Raw genomic sequence first — 20,682 nt, forward strand, 5'->3', positions numbered from 1 at the left:
TTGGCTACAAATGGAATTTCGTAAGGAAGCGTAATGAGATGAATGAAATTGTGCAATACAAAGCACGCCTCGTAGCACAAGGCTTCTCTTAGCTCCCTAGGATTGATTACGATGAGACGTATTCCCCTATAATGGACGTTATAACGTTCCGCTACCTTATCAGTTTGGTAGTTTCTAAAAAACTGAATACGCAGCTTATGGACGTGGTAACCGCGTATCTCTATGGGGATCTAGATACGGAAATATACATGAACGTTCCAGGAAGACTTACATTGACTAGTTCAAATAGTTCTAGACCACGGAACACTCTCTCAATTAGGTTGAGAAGGTCACTCTACGGATTGAAACAATCCAGGCGGATGCGGAATAACCGTTTGAGTGAATATTTAACAAGTCAGGGTTATGAACAACGAATTATTCCCATGCATGTTCATAAAGAAGTCACATTCCGAATTTGCAATCGTTGCAATTTATGTCGATGACATGAACCTCATCGGAACTCCTGCAAAGCTTGAAGAAATTTCTACGCATTTGAAATTGGAATTTGAGATGAAGGATCTTGGGGAAACTCAATACTACCTCTACTTGAAGATCGAGCATTGTTCAGATGAAATCCTAGTACATCAATCGAAATACACCCAAAAGGTGTTGTGTCGTTTTAATGAGGATAAAGCGAAGCTTTCAAGTACTCATATGACCTTTCATACTTTAGATGTTAAACGAGATCCCTTCTGTCCAAATGAGGATAAGGATGAGATTTTGGAACCCAAAGGTCCATATCTAAGTGCAGTTGGGGCTTTAGTGTACTTGGCTCAACGCACTAGACCCAACATCTCCTTCACTATTAATTTTTTGGCAAGATACAACAATGCGCCCCACACACAGGTACTAGAATGGTGTTAAAGATATTTTCAGCTACCTCAAGGGTACAACGGATTTGGGCTTGTTCTATACACATGAATCTTCGAGTGTTGCAGCCTCATATGGTTCTCGGATTGATTCTCACGTTGTTAGTTACGCAGATGCTAGATATCTGTCTACCCATATAGGGCATGTTCTCAAACAGGCTATGTCTTTACCGTTAAAGACACTGCTATATCTTTAAGGTCTACCAAGCAAATGCTAGTTGTGACTTCTTCGAACCATACTGAGATTCTCGCCCTGCATGAAGCATCGCGTGAATGCTTTTGGCTGAAAGCAGTTATAGAACATATTAGAAGCACTAATGGTCTTACATCCATCGTTGACCTTCCTACGACGATCTTTGAAGACAATAAAGCATTTATTGAGCAGTTAAAAAAGGGATACATCAAGGGAGACAATACCAAGTACATATCGCGAATATTCTTTTACTCACACCAGCAGCAATAGCATCAAAACATTGAAGTTAAGCAAATTTGTTCCCAAGAGAACCTGGCCATTCTCTTCACCAAGTCATTGCCCAATTCTACTATTCAGAAGCTCGTTCAAGGAATCGGTATGTGTAAATTATCTAAGTTGAATCGCTTGTAGTTCTCTTATTTAAAAGTTATGTCTAACTCAGGGGGAGTATCCTAAAGCATACTACTTGATCTTAATGTACTATTTTTCCTATGATTAGGAGCATTTTTCCCACTGGGTTTTTTCTACCTAACAAGCTTTTGATGAGGCACCCATCCTGGGATGATCATACTCTGTTGAGTTCACTACTTTCGTCATGTCTGGCGTTTGTTTTAGACATTATGCATATTTCTCACTTTTATCCTTAGCCTATGGGTTTTTCCTCATGCCTTGGGTTGTACCATAGTGAGGTTTTGTGAGTTTTACTACCAATGAATACTTTCTTTACATTTGAGACTCGCATTCACTCATTGTGCCAATGACTGCATCAACTATTCTACCTTATCTGCTAAAGATCTGATGCAATTGTTTGTTGAGTATTTACACACTCAAGGGGGAGTGTTGCAATCATATTTAGAATAGGAATGTGATTGTGTAAATCCTAGTAGATATAGGAATCTATCTTATATTCCTATTAGGAGTTGATTACCTATTAAGAGTTGTAATCCTAAAGGGGTAAGGTTTTTGCCTATCCTACTACTATAAATAAAGGCATAATAGGGTAATACAAACACACCTCACAATTAAATCACTTTCTCTTCTCCCTCAATACCGACGGCCCCCTCTCTGTAATCCCTTAGATTGGTTCAATCAAATAGGCCTACAACACTAGTCTTATTTTCATTTTTTTTTTTTGCATAACCCAACTCTTTGAGATTGGGCTTTTATTTCTGGGCTTGAACACGAACCTCATCCATAAAGCTTTCATCTTTCTATGCACAAGAGGATTCAACTTCCCCCCAAGCAACGAAATGCTTCTGGCGCACGAGATTATGGTTTGTGCATCCGAGTTCAGTTCTTACAATGTTTAGGCTCCTCCTCCTCCAATGAGAGTATATGTTGAACGTTCTCCACTAGCATCTTGTCCATAAGACTTTCCCTAGTATCCAAATCGCTAACAAACCTAGTAACGTAAAGATCCCAAGAAGCAATGTTTGTGCCTCCACTTGACATTTCCATTGAAACAACTTCTGCGACTTCAGCTTCTGCTCCTAAGTCACAGAGCCCCTCAATCAACATATTATATGTAGACTTGTTAGGCAAGCAGCCTTTATCCATCATCTCTTCTAAAATCTTAATACCCTCATCTGGTTTTCCAATCTTACAAAATCCTTTGATCAACATACTATACGTAAAAGAATTCGGAGCACACCCTTTCTCCACCATGTCATTCCACAACCTCCCTTTCCTCACATAACTCCCCCACTTCACACATTCCCGCAATAAGCATGTTGTAAGTCATGACGGTTAGAATCAAATATGTGCCAAGCTGATCAAACAGTTTCTTAGCTTCCCAGACTTTTCCCTTCTCACAAAACTAGTGTATGAGCTTGCTTGAGATTGGATTATCTAGTGTGCAATTTTTCTTTAAAAGCTTCTTCCACAATTCATGACCATCATCCACCTTCCCTTCTCGACACAAAACATCAATCACCTTACAGCAAATCGCCAAGCTTGGTATATACCCTTTCGCAATCATATCACTGAGCAAAATAACCGCTTCACAAGACTTCTCTTACAGTAAGCTTCAACCATTACCCCATAAGTAACCTCATTTGCTCCAACCTTATTTTCCTCCATATCATCCATGACCTTAACGGCATCAACCAACTTCCCTTGCTTAACAAACCCATCCATCAAACCTGTATAAGTAGTCGTATCCGAATACCACCCTCTATCCAAAATCTACCCAAAAACCCTCCTGGCGCCAACCATATCACCCCGCGAAACATACCAGCCGATAATCGTGGTATAAGTCACCATATTCGGGACAAACCCCATCGCAGGCATTTCGTCAAGCACCTTAAGCGCAGTCTCCACATCATTCTTTTTGCAGAGCGTTTTGATCAGTATATTACAAGTGGACAAATTGGGCCTAACCTCAAATCTCTGCCCACAATTTTTTAACACAGAGTGAACAAACTAAACTCATTGTTCTGAACCAAATAGTTCAACAATGCATTCAGGGCCTTCGCAGAACGTTGAACTCCAAAATTTAGCACGTCGAGAAAGGCTTTGAAGGCGAGTATGGGGCGACCCAAGACGCCAAAATTGCAAATTAGGGTGATGAAAATGTCTTTAGAGCATTGGATTTGTGAGTTTTTGAGGTCGGAGAGGAGGGGGTCGATCATGGGGTGGAAAGAGTGGGAACGGGAGAGGCAGTTAAGGATGGCGTGGTAGGTATGGTAATTGTGTGAGAATCCGGGGTGGAATTTGGAGGCGTGGAAGAAGATTTTGAGGGCGAGGTCGAGGTTAGGTTGGTGAGCGATAAGGGAGATGAGGAGTTTTGGGTAGAGCCATCAGGGCCAGCGTTGGATTGGAATGGTCACGGTGTAGGAGTGGAGGAAATCGACGGTGGGGGTTGGGGTGGAGGTGGAGGTGGAGGTGGAGGAGGAAAAGGAGACGGTGGTAATAGAGTGCAGGAGATAGGAGGGTTTGGCTGAGATCTTCAGACACAGCATGTTGAAGAGTTGAAGACAGTGGCATCCGCGAATGGCCTCCACATTTGAACATTATATGACCATTGTTTCGAATTTTACTACCCCAAGATTTGGGTCATGGCCAGTAAAGATGTTTAGGCCATCTCTAACTGAATGGTCTAGAGGGCCAGAGGGCCAAAAATAGCCTGAAAACCGTCTCCAACCGAAAGCTAGGCCAGAGGGCTCATAGAATCTGAGAGGGCCCACTACTACAAAATGGACTTATTGTGTCACTGGGTGATGTCGCTTTAATATAATATAGTGGAGGACAAGACATTTGCGACACCTACTAAATATGACGTCAGATTTATTATCGCTTGTAAGTGTCATAAACTGTCTATGTCGCTTTTAACCGACGTAAACATTTAATGTCGCTTTTAACCGACATACATTTTAATAATTTTTAAATAATGGTGTTGCTTTAAAAAAAATAGTGTCGCTTCTAGCTGACACTAATTATTATCTTTAAATATTTTAAAGCCTGCATGAGTTCTCAGCGACATAGAATTTTTTTTTTTTTAATATTTTGAAACCCGGTGTCGATTGTAAGCGACATATTAATGGTCTTTATATACTATCCCCTGTGTTTTCTTCTTCCTCTCTTGCATCTTTCTTAAGGATGAGTTTATGAGATGGCACACAACTAGGCCTGGTAAACGAGTCGTGTCTATCGTTTTCGTGTAACACCTGTTATCTTAACGGGTCGTGTCGTTTCTCACCCATTATCTTAACGGATCCTTAACAGGTGACCCGTTATGACCCGTTAAGAAAAAAAAAAATTCTTAAATTTGCATATACCACACATTGCCACAAAAATATTACTTCAAACCATTAAAACACATTTGTCGTTTAAGTACTACATCTATACTTGAAAATAAGAGCCTAATAAACAAACATCTATACACTACTACTCTATTACAAAATGTTAAATGTGCAAGGATATGCAAAATGAAAGAGTTTTTGTTTTCAAGGTTGTGAAGCCTTTCTCAAAAGTTTAAACTTTGCCAATGGAACTCAAAGCTTGCATGTTATTCCTTTTACAAAATCCTCAATTTTCATCGATCATCATGACATAAGATTTTGTGGTATCCACTTCTGTCAATATTTTAATTGAAATCTTAAAATGTTATATGAGATAAATTTTATTCATCGATCATCATGACATAAGATTTCGATCTTCAATTTAAAATATTTACACAAGTGGATACCACAAAATCTTATGTTATACTTAACGAAAGTATAAATAAACGTGTTAGTGAATATATCGTTTTGATGGGATAAGCATCCTACGAAACTAATTTCAATGATCCAACCGTCAAACTTGTTTGTATATGCTTCGAGATCACATACGCCAAAAATCACAAAAAATAAATATTCAGAGATCAAGTAACGGGAAAAAAAATTTCGAAAGTTATAAACGAAAAATCACGATTTAACGGTTATTTTAACTCCGATTTTGATTATTTTTTACAGCTACACTCCTTGACCCTATATGAATACAATGAATGAATTCGATCTTCAATTTAAAATATTTACACTAGTGGATACCACAAAATCTTATGTTATACTTAATGAAAGTATAAATAAACTCTAAGTGTTAGTGAATCTATGATTTTGATGGGATACGCATTCTACAAAACTAGTTTCAACAATCCAACCGTCAAACATGTTTATATATACTTCGAGATCGTATACACAAAAAATTGAAAGAAAAAAAACATTCAGAGATCAAGTAACGGGACAAAACTTTTTGACGGTTATAAAACGAAAAATCACGATTTAACGGTTATTTTAACTCCGATTTTGATTATTTTTTATAGCTACACTCCTTGACCCTATATGAATACAATGAATGAATTTGATCTTCAATTTAAAATATTTACACTAGTGGATACCACAAAATCTTATGTTATACTTAATGAAAGTATAAATAAACTCTAAGTGTTAGTGAATCTATGATTTTGATGGGATACACATCCTACAAAACTAATTTCAACAATCCAACTGTCTAACTTGTTTGTATATGCTTCGAGATCGTATACCCCAAAAATCAAAAAAAACAAACATTCAAAGATCAAGTAACGGGACAAAACTTTTCAACGGTTATAAACGAAAAATCACAATTTAATGGTTATTTTAACTCACAATTTAATGGTTATTTTAACTCTGATTTTGATGACTTTTGATATCTACACTCCTTGACCCTATATGAATACAATGAATGAATTCAATCTTCAATTTAAAATATTTACACTAGTGGATACCACAAAATCGATATTTTATAATAAAATTATATTTATGAATGAATTCGATCTTCAATTTAAAATCGATATTAATTATTTTATATATTTTAAATATTAATTAGACTATGTTTCAATTAGTATGTGATGATATTTTATAATAAAATTATATTTATGTTTTTTATTACGTATTTTATTTAAGTTAAATTTTATTTATTAAAATCTTAAAATGTTATATGAGATAATTTGAAATGGATGGATAAACATTAGGCGGGAAATGGATGGATATGTTGAAATATTAGGTGGGAAATTTCCCGCTCGAAATGTATTCTCAAACTTAGTGTTGGTTTTAACCGACGTTATTATCTTTTAATTCGACACAAGTTTCATTAAACCGACGCTACATAAATTTCAAAAAGTGTGTCAGAAGTTGGTGTCGATTAAGACCGACACCAACATTAATTTAAATCGACGCCGTATTTTCAATAAAGAGTACCAAAAAGTTGATTGGTTCATTTAACTCGACGTGAATAGCAGTAAAGTGTGTCAGGTTGATGTCGGTTAAAACCGACGCCATGTACATTTAATCCGACGTCAGTCAATTAATGTCAGTTTAAACCGACGCCAACTCAGTACCCATATTTAAACCCCTCTCTTTCCCATTTCATCTGTGCTTTCATTTCTCCCCCAATTTCAGTCTTTCTTCTTCTCCTTCCCCATTTCATACGTGCGTCCCTTTCTTTCTCCTTTTCTGTTTTTCCTCTTCTCCTTCCCGATTTTCTATGGATCACCATTTTGAAGATCAACATTCTAAGGAACTCCAATTCGAAGAGGAAGAGCTCGAAGGTGGTTCATTTTTAAATTATTATGATTATTAATTATAGTTTCTATTTTTTATTTTAACTAGTTTTATGCTTAAATTGAAAATTTATTTTTGTTTCTTGGTTTTTAATTGTTTTTTATGTATTTATAAGGATCAACTCAACGGAGATGCGGACCCTCAATTCCGAATTGAAAAGAACATCCTTGTTCGTTTGATTCGCCTGGAAAATGCATTAGTAATAATTCTAGTGCGTTTTCAAAACATGTAGCGGCAGAGGTTAGAGATTACAGAAATATTCTGATGGTGGCATACTGGAATAAAGAAAAAACAAAGGTAAACGTTTCATGATTTATTTTATTATACCTTGAAATTTGTCTAATAAATTCTTTTATTTTTCAGGAGATTGCCTAAAAAAATAAGCATAATCGGTAGTTGAAAACTATGAACCATACAACCAGTTCAAAATCTTTTGCAAGAGTTCGGGAAGAATTTTTATGGGTTGTACATTTTTAGGAATTGTAGTTAATTTTAAATTTAATATATAGTTGGTAGAAGTTTTATTTTTAATATGAAGTTTGCTTAAAATTGTTTGCTTTTTCATTGACATATGGTGGGATTTATTTTTATATAATTTTTTTAATTATTATTAATTAAAAATGGAAAAATATATTTTTTATTATTAATATATTTGGTGTCGCTTATGAACGACAACATAATAATTATTTTATGTATCCATATTTTATATAATGTCGGTTAAAACTGACAGTAGTTTGAGTATTTTATTTGTTTAACTGTTACGTGATGTCGTTTAAGACCGACAATAGGTTTGATATTTTAATTCTTTAATTGTTGGTTGATGTCGCTTAGAACCGTCATCATGTCAGAACTTAACGTCGCTTCTAACCGACGTAATGTTGGATGTCAAGCGACGCTGTTATTCTTTTTTATTTTATATTACTTTGCTTCTTGGTGGCGGATTAAAGCGACTAACCAACGTCAATACCCTTTTGGTAACGGTAGCAATGGTGTCGCTTCACCTATCCGACATTGCACGACTTTATGTCAGATTTTTACCAAAAATCCAACAGTAATTGGGTTTTATTGTCGGTTTTTACACCGCCAGTGATAGCCTCTTTTGTAGTGGTGGCCCCACGGAATCTGAAAGGGCCAAAGGGCTGGAAGGCTGGCCAGAAAAAACATTAATCATGTCGGTTATAACCAACAAGAATGCTTAAGCTAAAATTCAAATGCAACGGCTAGCTGATGCCGTTGCATTTGATTTTTTTTTTTTAACAATTTTTTTTTATTTACAAAATTTTTCCTATAACTTCTATTTTTCATATTTTTTCTTAAATTCTATTTTTTTTTCCTATAACTTTTATTTTCCAAAATTTGTTTCATATTTTTTTTAAATTCCATTTTTTCCTATAACTTCTATTTCACAAAATTTGTTTCATATTTTTTTTAAATTATTTTTTTCCTATAACTTCCTAAGCCATTATACAACATTAAATTAAATTAAGTAACATGAAACAACATTAAACAATATGAAACAACATTAAATAACATTAACCAACATACAAATTATTATACAACATAAAAAAACATTTAACAACATGAAACTTAAACAACATTTTTAAAAACATTTAACAACATAAAACTTAAACGCCTACTCCATTCTTCTTTTGGCGACCACCAACAGAGCCATCCCATTCAAGTTGTCTATTGAAAGATATTGAATTGAAAGAGATTGCATTAAAATAGATTGAATTCAAAGTTGTGTGAATTATAACCCAATATCCACCCTATTTATAGCCCAAAAAAATTCAAATCCAACGGCTAGCTGACGTCACTTAGCTGTTGGATTTGAATATAAGTTGTAGTTTTTAAATAATAAATTATGTTTGGCCATATGGCCCTTTGGCCCTCAGTTGGAGATGGAGGCAAATATGGTCATGTATTGTTCATTAAATTATTAATATCTTGGAGGGCCAGAGGGCTAAAACGAGCCCTCTGGTCAGCCCTCGGTTAGAGATGGTCTTGCAAGTCGGGTACTTCACGTGTTATAATATCAGTGAATGTTCATAGAAAAATTTCTTAAACTGGGACATACTAACCATGTCCTCCACTTAAAGTCAAGTTGAAAGGGCAACGTTAGGTTAAAAGCTTTAATCCTCTCAAAATGTCATTATTTATGAAATTTGAGCCTTTCAAAATTTTGTTTCTTGAGACGTTGAGGCTAAAAAGTGTTTGATGACTAGCTTTCACTGACTATCAATTTCTTTCTAAGTTGACCATTTACGACTCGGGGCTAAACTGGTCCCTTGAAGAAGCAAGGCCAAATTGGCCCCTTGAAAAGCCCTGGCTATTTTAGCCTAGGCTAGATATATTTCGTTAGAAATTAAATTTTGTCATCTCAAGTGAGAAAATACATTTCCTTAAACTAGTTTGCGTGCATTGGATATACTCTTATTGTAACACTCGGTGCATAAAAATTTCTCCTCCTACACTTCATGAGGCTAAATGGGGCTAAATTGTGCAACAAGAGCATATCTACAGTTGAGCACCCACAGCTCGGCTACTACAAGAACACGGATTAAAAAAGACACATCATCCTTTTGTTTTGGAAAATTCGCCCATGAAAGTTAAGTTACAAATCATTTTTGTTGAAATAGGAAAAACAACGTCACCACGCAGAACGTAATATGTGAAATGTCTTAAATGTATTTGTATATATCACGTAAAATAACATATCGCATAAAACAATAGGATTGATAATAAGAATTTTTCATCTTAAAAATAAACTTGAAAGGAAAGTTGTTGATCATGTACTTTTGTTACTACCTACCACCACCATCAACCCCTCCACCATGACCACCACCTCTCGCTACCATCATCATTATCACTATCACTGTCATCATCTTAAAATTTATATTACAAAAACATTACTACCAAACCCGAATTATAACATCCCACATCGTCCAGGGGAGTGGATCCTGTAAGCTTTATATGTATATTCTCACCTCTATCTAGCACAAGGCCTTTTGGGAGCTCACTGGCTTCGGGTTCCATCGGAACTCTGAAGTTAAGCGAGTTCGCGCGAGAGCAATCCCATGATAGGTGACTCACTGGGAAGTTCTCGTGTGAGTTCCCTAGTATTGACTTTAAGCGAGTTCGCGCGAGAGCAATCCCAGGATTGACTTTTTAGTGTAAAAATGTGGTTTTTCGTTAAAGTGAACAGTATCGGGTGCTTTTCGTTAAAGTTCCAAAGTATTTAAAGAATAAAGAAGCCTATTGGAGATAGAGGATTGCAATAGGCCACGTGTCCTTGAACCTAACCTCAACCGTCGAACTTGCAAAGAAAGCCAGTGGAATGTGTCCCTCCATTTTTGCTACAACTACAAAATGCCAACCCCAACATCCCCTTTCCCTTTGTTCTGGTCTGGCTATGGGAATGGCTATGCTTTTATCCCCTTTAAAGCCACTGGCCTTCTCCACCTCTGCATTCTCGCAGGACACATCATCGTCGTCGTCTTCGTCATACCGACCTGCTGTTCTTCTTCCAGTTAAGTTCATAATTGCTCTCTTTTCCTCATCTGGAGTTTTCACTTACTATAAAAATCTGCAATAATATTTCCTTTTTGACAAGGCAGCGATATTTTAAACTATTTTAATTTACAGGGAGCCGGATCCGAACTCCATGCCAGCCGCACTGCCATAACCAAATGATCTAACCAATATCTCCAAATTTGCACTAAGATTTTATGCACGCACTTTGGATTATGGCATTTTGTACAAAGCTTAATTCCTGTTTTGTGGTTGTCTGGTTTCAGGGTTTGGGGAACAATTCAGCTGACTACCAGAAGTTGGAGCAGACTCTGAGAGGGTATGGAGTGAGCACAGTGGTTGCTAAGGTGTCAAGAATTGATTGGCTGAGGAATGCCGCCGGCTTGGTTGACCCCAATTACTGGCGAGGAACTCTCAGTCCTCGGCCTGTACTCGACTGGTATGTCGACTCACTCTCCAGTAATTGTTAATGTCTGTTTCTTTATGAGTAAACCTTCGGAATTTGACTCACATTATAAATATATAATAGGTTAGATTACTGGATTGAATTCGAACTAACAACGACTGAGGTTGCGTTGGCAGGTATTTAAAGAGGGTGGACGAGGCAGTACAAGAGGCCAAGGAGCTGTCACAAGGTCTTGCTCAACTCTGTCTTACTGCTATGCAATACATGTTATTATGTACGTCTTCCTGTTTACTTCTTTTGAATCCAGAATACTTGTATTCACCGTGAATCTCGCTAAACCTAAAACTAACGTTTCCTTGAGGGTTGTTGAGATGAGGGTCTGCATCAAATCATTTGTTACATGCTGCCTTGTCCTATCTTATTAGATGATACTAAAAGATAATTGATTTCATCTCTGTCAACCTCTTACCGTTCTGCTAGATCTTAAATGGCGTTGCTTGATTTCAGAATTCTCATGCTTTAGGAGCTTTTGAAATGCAGCTTAGCTTATGCTTTAAATGGAAATTTATATCCAGTTTTTCTACGCCAGAAGGCATCCAGTACCGCCCCATGAAGCAACCATTAAGCTATGCTAGAAGACCTTTACTTAATTAGACTGCATACTCGAGTTCTCCAGCAAGTACACTAGTATAATTGTTTGTTTCATTTGTTGTAGTTCTAAAACCGTTGGACATACTTCGTTGCAGGTGGGACTTTATCCCTCGTTGGACACTCAGCAGGAGGATGGCTTGCGCGTCTTTACATGGAAGAATTCGGGTTTTCAGATATTTCGTTATTATTGACCCTTGGAACCCCCCACCAGTATGTTATCAAACTCTTATCTTAATAATTTCTTGCTGATGACTACGTATGTAAAGCTAAGGTTTATTTGGCGATGACATCCTTAGGTGCTTCTGTTATTCCATCTGTATAATCTTAATTACTTCAAATTTCATCATAACTACGACCTATCTGTTGTTTCAGGCCACCACCAAAAGGCGTGTCGGGGGTCATTGATCAAACGAGGGGTCTCCTGGATTATGTTAATAAGCATTGCTCGAAAGCTGTTTACACTCCCGAACTGAAATATGTATGTATCGCAGGGAGGTAAAATCATAATTTGATTCTGATTTTGTCCTAGTTCAGATTGCTTCTGTTATTATCTGAATGAAATTACTTTAAATAACCTTTTTTTTTTGGGGACAAATTAAAAGGTGTGAAATGGCACGTACCTGTTTGTGTCACTGTTATCGATTTTGACCTTCTATGCAATAGTAGTTGCTTGAATGAAAAATCCTCAAAATATATATGAGACATGTATATGTATAATGCAGGTATATTCAAGGTGCTCGTTTATTTGGCAACTCAAACGAAACCATTGATTCTGCACTCCCAATAGAGGGTGTAGAATCCTCATCAGATGTTGCTCTCATAAATGATGCGACTGTGAGCACTCCAACATCAACCACAACCACAACCACCTTGCGTGCGCGCTTTGTCGGGCAAGGGTACAAGCAGGTAAAACTCCCCATTGTCTCAGCAGTTTAAACAGTCACTTCCAATCAAATTAAAATTACGAATATCAATTGAAATACAGAATACAGTTTGCATTGATATCTTGTGATAGTTATGTTTCTTGGTGTTATGTCCTCTGACATTTCTTGTAAGCCGATCGAGTATCAAAGTTGCAGGCTGAATGCCGATAATGAGACTACCATTTGGTTTCAGGTATGTGGGCAGGCAGATGTTTGGGGAGACGGGGTTGTACCAGAAGCATCCGCCCATCTGGAGGGTGCCCTCAACATTAGCTTCGACGGTGTTTACCACTCACCAGTTGGTTCAGATGATATGTTGAGACCATGGTACGGGTCTCCTGCCATCGTAGAGCAATGGATAAATCATCTCCTTAACTAACGATTTCTGAGGTACATTCATGAAAAAACGATTTATAACTGGAACCTTTTTAAGAATATATTCAGCAGTCTCCTTGCTATCTGTTTACTGCAATTCCTGTTTACTTGCCACTCCTTGGCGTTGCTCTGGTAATGATTCATGTAAAGACGGAAAGAGAGTAGAGGGAGGCTGAGAGAGTGGCGTCGACGGTGGCAAACATCCTCCTTCCTCCTTCCTTCTTGTTGGCTTCCTCATCAGTCATCACTCTCCATCCATTTTAGAGAAGAAACCAACACCAACAAGGGAATGAGATATCAGAATTTTTGCTTTAGTATTTTAGTAAAGTTGATAGTATAAAATGAAATTTCAAGTGATTACAAGTCTGTAGTATTTTACAAAATATTTTAGAGGTCGTATGAATTATAATGGATTTTAAAAGAAATAACGATGTCAAACATGTGGAATAAAAATACTAGTTGGGTAATGCATCATTGTTTATTAACTGAAATGCTAAGTGGCACAACCTGATTAGACAACAAAAAATTGGGAGTCGGTCACATGGAAAATGGAGAAAGAAAGTCATTTTCCGTTTCTTCTGTGTTGGAACAAGGTCCCAAAAACAGCCGAGCTTTGCTCCTATTAGCTAAAATTAGACATTTCTTCTTTGTTCAAAACTTCTCTTGAAGAATATATGCACAGCTATTGTGGTCTCCTCTCCTCCACCATCGCCGACAGTTGGGAGTCCGTCACAAGAAAAATGGAGAAAGAAAGTCATTTTGTCTTTCTTCTTTGTTGGAACAACCGAACAAGGTCCAAAAAACAGCAGGGCTTTGCTCCTATCAGCTAAAATTAGACCTTTCTTCTTTGTTCAAAACTTCTTTTGAAGAATATATGCACAGCCATTGTGGTCTTCTCTCCTCCACCATCGCCCGACTGTTGGGTGATCCTCGAAGGTCCATGAATAGATCTACTCCTGCCTCCATAGCCACAGCCTCCGCTCACCCCTAGCCGCCTCTAATTCTCTCTCTCTCTCTCTCTCTCTCTCTCTCTCTCTCTCACCATCTCCACTATTTATTTTATTTTATTAATATTTAATTTGGACTGTCAGCCACTTACTACTACAATCTAGTGATATCCCTTTTCACTTATAAGTGAGAGATCTTAGATTTGATTCTTGCTAAAGACAAATTTGAACCACATCATTGCTAACTTATTGTAAAGTTAAGCCCACCCTCTTTCCCTTGTAAATAATATCGCATGTTAAAAAAAAAATTAAAAAAATTTGGGCCTCACCAACTGACGAAATCGACGAAGGGTCTTTGCTGGTGAAGTTCGATACACAAACCCAGACCAACTAGTTTGATACACAAACCCAACCCACAGACATGTAAGGGCACAACTCATTTGAATTGCACCGTTGCACGGACGGAAATTCCAGGTATTAAGGCCACAAGGCCGCACAGTCTCGTGCCATCAGCATCTAGGTGCTCACGTCAAAAGAAACAAGCAACAATGTAAGTCCAAAACATAACACTTAAAAAGTCTTCCAACCCTTTCGGTAATTGCCAAGGCTTACATTGTTGCATGTTTCTTCTTATTGGCTATACTAATTGACATGTAGCATTGTCTCAATACACAGACTAGAGATTGGGTCTTCAATCATCATGTTTCACACGTTTAGACAAGACAGAGAAGATCTTGGGGGCCAGAAGTTCATATAGCATAACTTTCTTCATCTGCCCAAAGAAATACTTGTGTCGATAAAAGAAGACCTTGCATAACATCTCTTAGCCCTGTGGACTTTTTTTTTCATACCTACAACCTTTTCATGCACGATCAGCCCACAAGTCATATTTCTTTACCTCATCCTTTCGCTCTCTTTCACTTGACAAATTCGAGCAACAGAATCCAGAGAAGACACTAGCCCTGTGGACTACTAACCTTGTGGACTACTAATACTGCAGACAAAACACTCGCATTTATAAGCCACAATAGGGAAGTAGATACTTCTTCAATCTAATACACCAGGAGTTCTAGCGAGAGACCTCCCCTTGCTAGCAGTTGCGTCACAATATGGAGGTTTACATCTCTTTTACTACATCCGATTCATCTACATAGAGGAACATTATCTCAAGCCACCAGATCAACCTCGTCACGCTCTAGAGAAGCTACATCTAATCTCATCATACTCCTATATTCATTTGGCACAGGTGCACCTGCCTGCACGCATAGCTCCACCACAGCTGGAGCCTTCCCGTAATACCTCTTCAGGTTGTTATCCAGAGCAGGACCATCTATGTCACGGACATGCCAAACATAATTCGGACCCACAAGGTCGTCTATTGTTGCTTCTTGCCAAGCATGCAAACCATTACGAGATTGATGCTTTGAAGCCTTGCACATCCTCACTTTGTGCCCCTTGGGACCTACCTGAACCTCTAAACAATATCCACAAGTCTTCACACTGTATTTCTCCATGATCTTCTTTGCTCCCGATATCATCTCAAACCATGAGTCCATTGTAATAATACTTAACTCGCTCAAAGACTTCCCCACTTTATCGCTCGGTAATGCTTTATCCACAAGGTTAGTATCACTCTGTGAATCTGAATTCCTCAATTCCTCAACATCAGTTTTAATATCAGAATGTACTACGAGATCAACAATCCCAGAATATGAGTTCCTATCCACATCATCCATTTTGTTGACCGACTCAAAGTCTACAATTCTTCCTTCGATACTATATACAGGTCTCGTTCTTCTCTTTGTTGGGTACTTGTCAATCTCTAAACCAGCCTGTATACAGAGCTCCAAAATGGCAGGGATTCGCGGGATTTCAAACCTCTCATCATGCCCAACTCTTGGTTTTCCAACACGGTCATAAAGATGGAAACATTTAGGAAAGGAAACCACATGTTGAACTCCTCCCTTCCTCCAAACATGTGTCCCACTCCTAAAACCACTGTTTGGGCCCGTACAAGTTCGGATTTCATGACTGACACGTCCAATGTGAACTTCGGAGCAAAACCTGAGAATAATTATTTAAATTAGACGACGAACTAACAAGCATAAGGATATTATATATCTGATCAGGATGGCACGGTTAATCAACCAACTACAGGAAGTAGATTCAGAGCCTGCATATTTTTGTTAGCCATTGACTTATAGTTTTCAGTAAAATGTTTCCATGTGTTACCATAGACTCTAATTATCTTCCCTCAATTAGCTTCACACTAAGCCCTGCCATCCATACAGGAAATTGCTTTTACAAGTTGAAAGCACCAAGCAATACACATAAAATATTGAGATTACAGGCCAGAAAGAGAATCTAAACGTTAGGCAACGATATCCCGCCTGCATGATCAATACAAGTCAACCTCAATAACCGTTCAACCCCTTAAAAAATCAAAATCCAACTAACAGATGAAAGGAGATTCCCAGTGTATATGAGTCTAAATCCACGATCCTAAGCAATTTGGACAAAAGAGGAACCTCGATGTATAGGAACATACAAATTTGGTTCACTAAGGTGAAATTGGCAAATAAGAGTTGACACATAAACTTGTAAACAAACTCAAGGAATGAAAAAAAGGAAACAAAAACAAAAGGCAACCTCTGGATACCTGCACCGTTGGACAGGAACAACTTGAAAAAGTTTTGACAAGCCAAACAGGACGGACTTTCGAGCTTGGTAAACTTGATGAGCTACCTCAACCAATTCAGGGACCAACAATCCATTATCAGGTGATTCTTCAAGCATCCTGCAAGGTTCAACCTTCCGGGCTTCTTTCTCCTCCTTGGCTCTTCGAATCAAAACCTTCATGGGTGTAGGGTAAGGCTTCCTTTCTGACATTTTTTTAGGAGGTCTTGGTACATCAGCATACACAGGATCATCTGTTTCTCCTCCTAAAGTAAGGGCTCTCTCGGATGTAAAACACGCCTTTTGATCAACTAGGCAACGAATTCTTGCAAAATGACAAGGCTTCCATATTATTCTTCTCTGCATATTGTGCGTAGAGCCCTGCACCATTTGAAATAGAAATGAAAATTAAAGTCAATCTAATAACAGTGCATTGGGTTATCAGGTCTCAACTAATTTCATCTTCCAAGAATGCAAGCATAGTTCAATCGATTGCAATACTTCCATTGTAAAACCTAATTTTTTGGATGTATTTTACAATAAAAGGATTAAAATCTGATCGTTAGGCTACATTTGTTGAAAATAAAAACTATACACTCAGGCAGCATGTACTTGAAATAACTTAGGTACAAAATATTTGATATCCATATGTTTTTTTATCTATTATTTCTTTCATTCAAATATAGATATAGGAGTTTAGCTATAAATATCAGCTAAATCTTGAGATTTGAAGTCGCTCCTCCCACAACAACAACAACAAAGCCTTATCCCACTAAGTGGAGTCAGCTGTATGAATCCTAGAACGCCACAGCGCTCGGTTTTGTGCCAAGTGTTCCGTTAGATCCAAGTACTCCAAGTCTTTTCTTAGAGTCTCTTTCCAAGTCTTCCTAGGTCTTCCTCTACCCCTTGGTCCAAAGCCTCTGTCGTGTACTGGACTATTTCAGGGACTAAGCTAGCTTGGCTTGATTTAAGCTGGACTAAGTATTATCATGCCGAAGTTTGGCACAAGGCCGGACTAAGACTACAGTTTATTTTTATTTTTCAAAACATGATTATTTTGATTTTCAGATATTCTTTTCGGGCACATGATTATCAAATATTCTTTACCACAGTGTTTTGATATACGTTCATGGCGTAAAATAGCAACCCCTCGTTGTCATTACTCATTACTAATAAGAAAACGGTCACTAAATAAAAGTTTGAAACAAATCCAAATAACTCGCAACTAATTAAAAAATGCAATAACAAATCTCCAAGTATCTCCCTTTCCGAATCCCGCTACCTCAAAATTCAATTCGGTAGTGTTCGAGTTCAATCAACTTGTCAAAATGTTGGCCTACTTGCTCCACATTGACTTCATTCCTTCTAGTTAGGGCTGGGTTCGGTTCAAAACGGTTCGGTTTTTTGCCTAAACATAAAGGCATCTGAAACATCTATTGAGGCAAACTCTAGTCATTCTCCATATAAGAATCATCAGAGTTTCTTGACTGAGAACGAAAATTCAACATAAAGGCATCTGAAACATCTATTGAGGCAACATAAAGCAGTTTACTGAAAATTATAAACCGCAAACGCAAATCATAAAGGTAAACTCAACAACCCCTCGGCACTTAAATACGGAAAATCCAAACTAACATAGCGAAAATTGAAACTTTTTCAGTATTCAGATCAAACTCAAATCAAAGGTTTACAATCAATCAGGAAAATTATTAACTTCAACTAGCAATTAGATGTCTACTTTCAGATTAAAGCCCTAAATCTCCCCCAAATTCACAGCACTCCAACTACCAATTACACGTCCACTTTCAGATTACATACATATACCTGCAACCGCGAGTACACAAGAGGAAGACACAGAGAGAGGAGGAGGACGAACCTGAACGGCGCTGTGGAAGATGCCGCCGAGGCCGATACCGTCCTTGAAGAAATTCGAGAGGAGAACCGGAGAAGAGGGAGAGAGAGAGAGTCTGATTTGGAGGAAGAGGTTTTGTGTTTAGGAGAGATTTTGCAGTGTTCTGGTACTTCATATATAAATGATGAGTTATGTGTGTTAAAGGTTAATGATTTAAAAATTAAAATTTTTCACCACTTTCATAAAAATATATGGTGTATCATCTGTGCCCCCATCACAACTAAAAGTTTTCCTGTGTTTAGAAATCTTATAAAGAACTCGTATATGGGCACACATAAAAGTGGATGGAAAATTTTTTATTTTTGTTTTTGAAATAGGAGAGAGGGAGGGAGTAATAAAGAATGTGGAAGTGGAAAGTTTTTTTTTTTCTTAATAGAGATATATTATGATTATATGTATATGAGGTTTTAAAAAACAAAAAACAAAATTTAGTTGTATGAAATTACATTTCTGCTCTATATTTCTTATCCATATTCTATTTTAATTAAAAGGTTAAACTGGTAATTTCATAGGATTTTGGTTGACAATGAGTGTTTTATTAATGGAAATTATTATTAGCACTCCAAAAATCTCATTCTATACTCCAAAAGTTCTATATTGGAAAAGAAAAATACACTTTTTAGGAGTGTAGAATGAGATTTTTGGAGTGCCAATAATACTTCCGTTATTAATTAGTAGAGATTAAAGATCCAAAATTAGTGTAAATATTATGAATTGTTATTAGCACTCTAAAAATCTCATTCTAATTCCTCACAAGTGTATTTTTCTTTCTAATTATAGAAAGTTTGAAGTGTCAAATGAGATTTTTAGAGTGCTAATAACAATTCTCAAAATATTTTACTAATAAAATTATAGCAACACAAAGCTTGTTGTCAAGTTGGCTGAAGCAAACACTCTCAACCTGGAGGTAGGTTCGAACCTTCTGCCCTCTAGATTTTGAGTATTTGTATATGATTTATACAATTAATATATATTACATAATTAAATATTAAAAAAATTGGTTCGACTCGATTTTTTTCGGTTTTTGATTTTTTAAACCCACCCCAACTTCTAGTTGTATGGTACATAGTCATTCAGTTTAACTCAAAGTAGAACATACAATCCCAATATACTGTCTCAACAATTCCTAAGCTTTGTTTCCATTGAGGCATTTTATCAAACACTTTAAGCGTATCCCAAGTGACAAAAATCTCATTAAAATCGAAACATAATTTATATAAAAAAAATAATTATACACAATCAACTTATAACCTACTCATAAGAAATAATGACAAACAAATTGAACTGAAAAGACAACTATGCACTTACCTCTTTCAAAATGATATTTTAAGCTTTTAAGTTTTAACGTCCAAAAAAGAAAAAGGAGGGTTGCATAATTGGGTCCAGTTTTTACTTTTAATTGAGATTTGGACGATGAGAGCGTCCTATAGACTACAACCACTCTGCAGGTTCTTCTGGTGCGAGGAAATGGTGGTGGCTGGGTGTGTCGGGGTCAGGGATGAAAAGGCTGCTTATTTTTCGTTTTTGCTTTCTTTGACATATTTATTGTTCGTGGCAGGAATTCCCGTCGGGGATGTTTCCTGGCCGAACGAGCACACAGCTCCCCTGGAGGTTCGGCGCCGGTTGAGGGCTGCTGTCGGGCTTCTGCTTTCCTGTCGGGCTTTGTCGGGCAAGTCTCGTCGGGCAAGACTCTTCGGGCAAGGCTGAAAGAGAAGGACAGCGTTAACTTTGAGAGGTGCCTTTGTGAGGCCTTAGGTGTAGGCCTTGAGGCTCACAATCAAGGTTAACATTTTAGTGCTCAGGCGTGCCACTGCCATCTTCAGCATGGCAGATGTTGAATGGATGTCAAGTTTTAGTTGTGAATATGCATATGCCCGAGAAACCGTGTTAGATATAACATGTGCCTTTGTGGGGCCTTAGGTGTAGGCCTTGAGGCTTCCTGTCAAACTAAACCAGTACTTGAGCATATTATATTTGGTCTTTATGGTTGTCGGAGTTTTATAACTATTATATTTCTGATTATCCGAGTCTGAGAGGTAGAGCGAACCCAAATAGGTGCCTTTGTGGGGCCTTAGGTGTAGGC

The 20,682-nt window shown here is 37.5% G+C and overlaps 2 protein-coding genes and 1 pseudogene across 4 annotated transcripts; 1 reads left to right on the forward strand and 2 right to left on the reverse strand.

Moving 5' to 3' along the window:
* Window positions 1–1,933: 1,933 nt before the first annotated feature.
* On the reverse strand, window positions 1,934–4,105 carry LOC126627979 (pentatricopeptide repeat-containing protein At5g16420, mitochondrial-like; annotated as a pseudogene).
* Window positions 4,106–10,532: 6,427 nt separating this feature from the next.
* LOC126628271 (uncharacterized) lies at window positions 10,533–13,161 on the forward strand. Of its 2 annotated transcripts, none has more exons than XM_050297893.1 (7): window positions 10,533–10,707; window positions 10,976–11,148; window positions 11,292–11,389; window positions 11,862–11,976; window positions 12,139–12,261; window positions 12,489–12,672; window positions 12,883–13,161. In XM_050297893.1, the coding sequence occupies exons 1-7, from the start codon at window positions 10,591–10,593 to the stop codon at window positions 13,066–13,068; spliced, it is 996 nt and encodes a 331-aa protein (XP_050153850.1). In that variant the 5' UTR covers window positions 10,533–10,590; the 3' UTR covers window positions 13,069–13,161. The 2 variants fall into 2 exon arrangements, with proteins under 2 accessions (XP_050153850.1, XP_050153851.1); XM_050297894.1 differs by having other exon boundaries at window positions 10,535–10,707; window positions 11,292–11,344.
* A 1,401-nt stretch (window positions 13,162–14,562) lies between these two features.
* Window positions 14,563–18,859, reverse strand: LOC126628269 (APO protein 3, mitochondrial-like). Of its 2 annotated transcripts, none has more exons than XM_050297891.1 (4): window positions 18,833–18,859; window positions 18,564–18,675; window positions 16,671–17,068; window positions 14,563–16,075 (listed from the first exon to the last, which is right to left on the reverse strand). In XM_050297891.1, exons 3-4 carry the CDS (start codon window positions 17,051–17,053, stop codon window positions 15,178–15,180), a joined length of 1,281 nt encoding a protein of 426 aa, XP_050153848.1. In that variant the 5' UTR covers window positions 17,054–17,068; window positions 18,564–18,675; window positions 18,833–18,859; the 3' UTR covers window positions 14,563–15,177. The 2 variants fall into 2 exon arrangements, with proteins under 2 accessions (XP_050153848.1, XP_050153849.1); XM_050297892.1 differs by lacking the exon at window positions 18,833–18,859 and adding an exon at window positions 17,970–18,120.
* Between the last annotated feature and the right edge of the window lie 1,823 nt (window positions 18,860–20,682).

Source organism: Malus sylvestris, chromosome 7 (genome assembly GCF_916048215.2).
Source record: "Malus sylvestris chromosome 7, drMalSylv7.2, whole genome shotgun sequence".
Taxonomy (NCBI): domain Eukaryota; kingdom Viridiplantae; phylum Streptophyta; class Magnoliopsida; order Rosales; family Rosaceae; genus Malus; species Malus sylvestris.

Bases quoted from the DNA above. Each gene is read 5' to 3' on its own strand.
- LOC126628269 (XM_050297891.1), bottom strand. From the start codon at position 17,053: ATGCAGAGAAGAATAATATGGAAGCCTTGTCATTTTGCAAGAATTCGT. The intron at 16,076-16,670 runs GTATCCAGAGGT...AATTATTCTCAG, and splicing joins GTTCCTGTCCAACGGTGCAG to GTTTTGCTCCGAAGTTCACA.
- LOC126628271 (XM_050297893.1), top strand. From the start codon at position 10,591: ATGGGAATGGCTATGCTTTTATCCCCTTTAAAGCCACTGGCCTTCTCC. The intron at 10,708-10,975 runs GTTAAGTTCATA...GTCTGGTTTCAG, and splicing joins GACCTGCTGTTCTTCTTCCA to GGTTTGGGGAACAATTCAGC. The intron at 12,262-12,488 runs GTAAAATCATAA...TGTATAATGCAG, and splicing joins TATGTATGTATCGCAGGGAG to GTATATTCAAGGTGCTCGTT.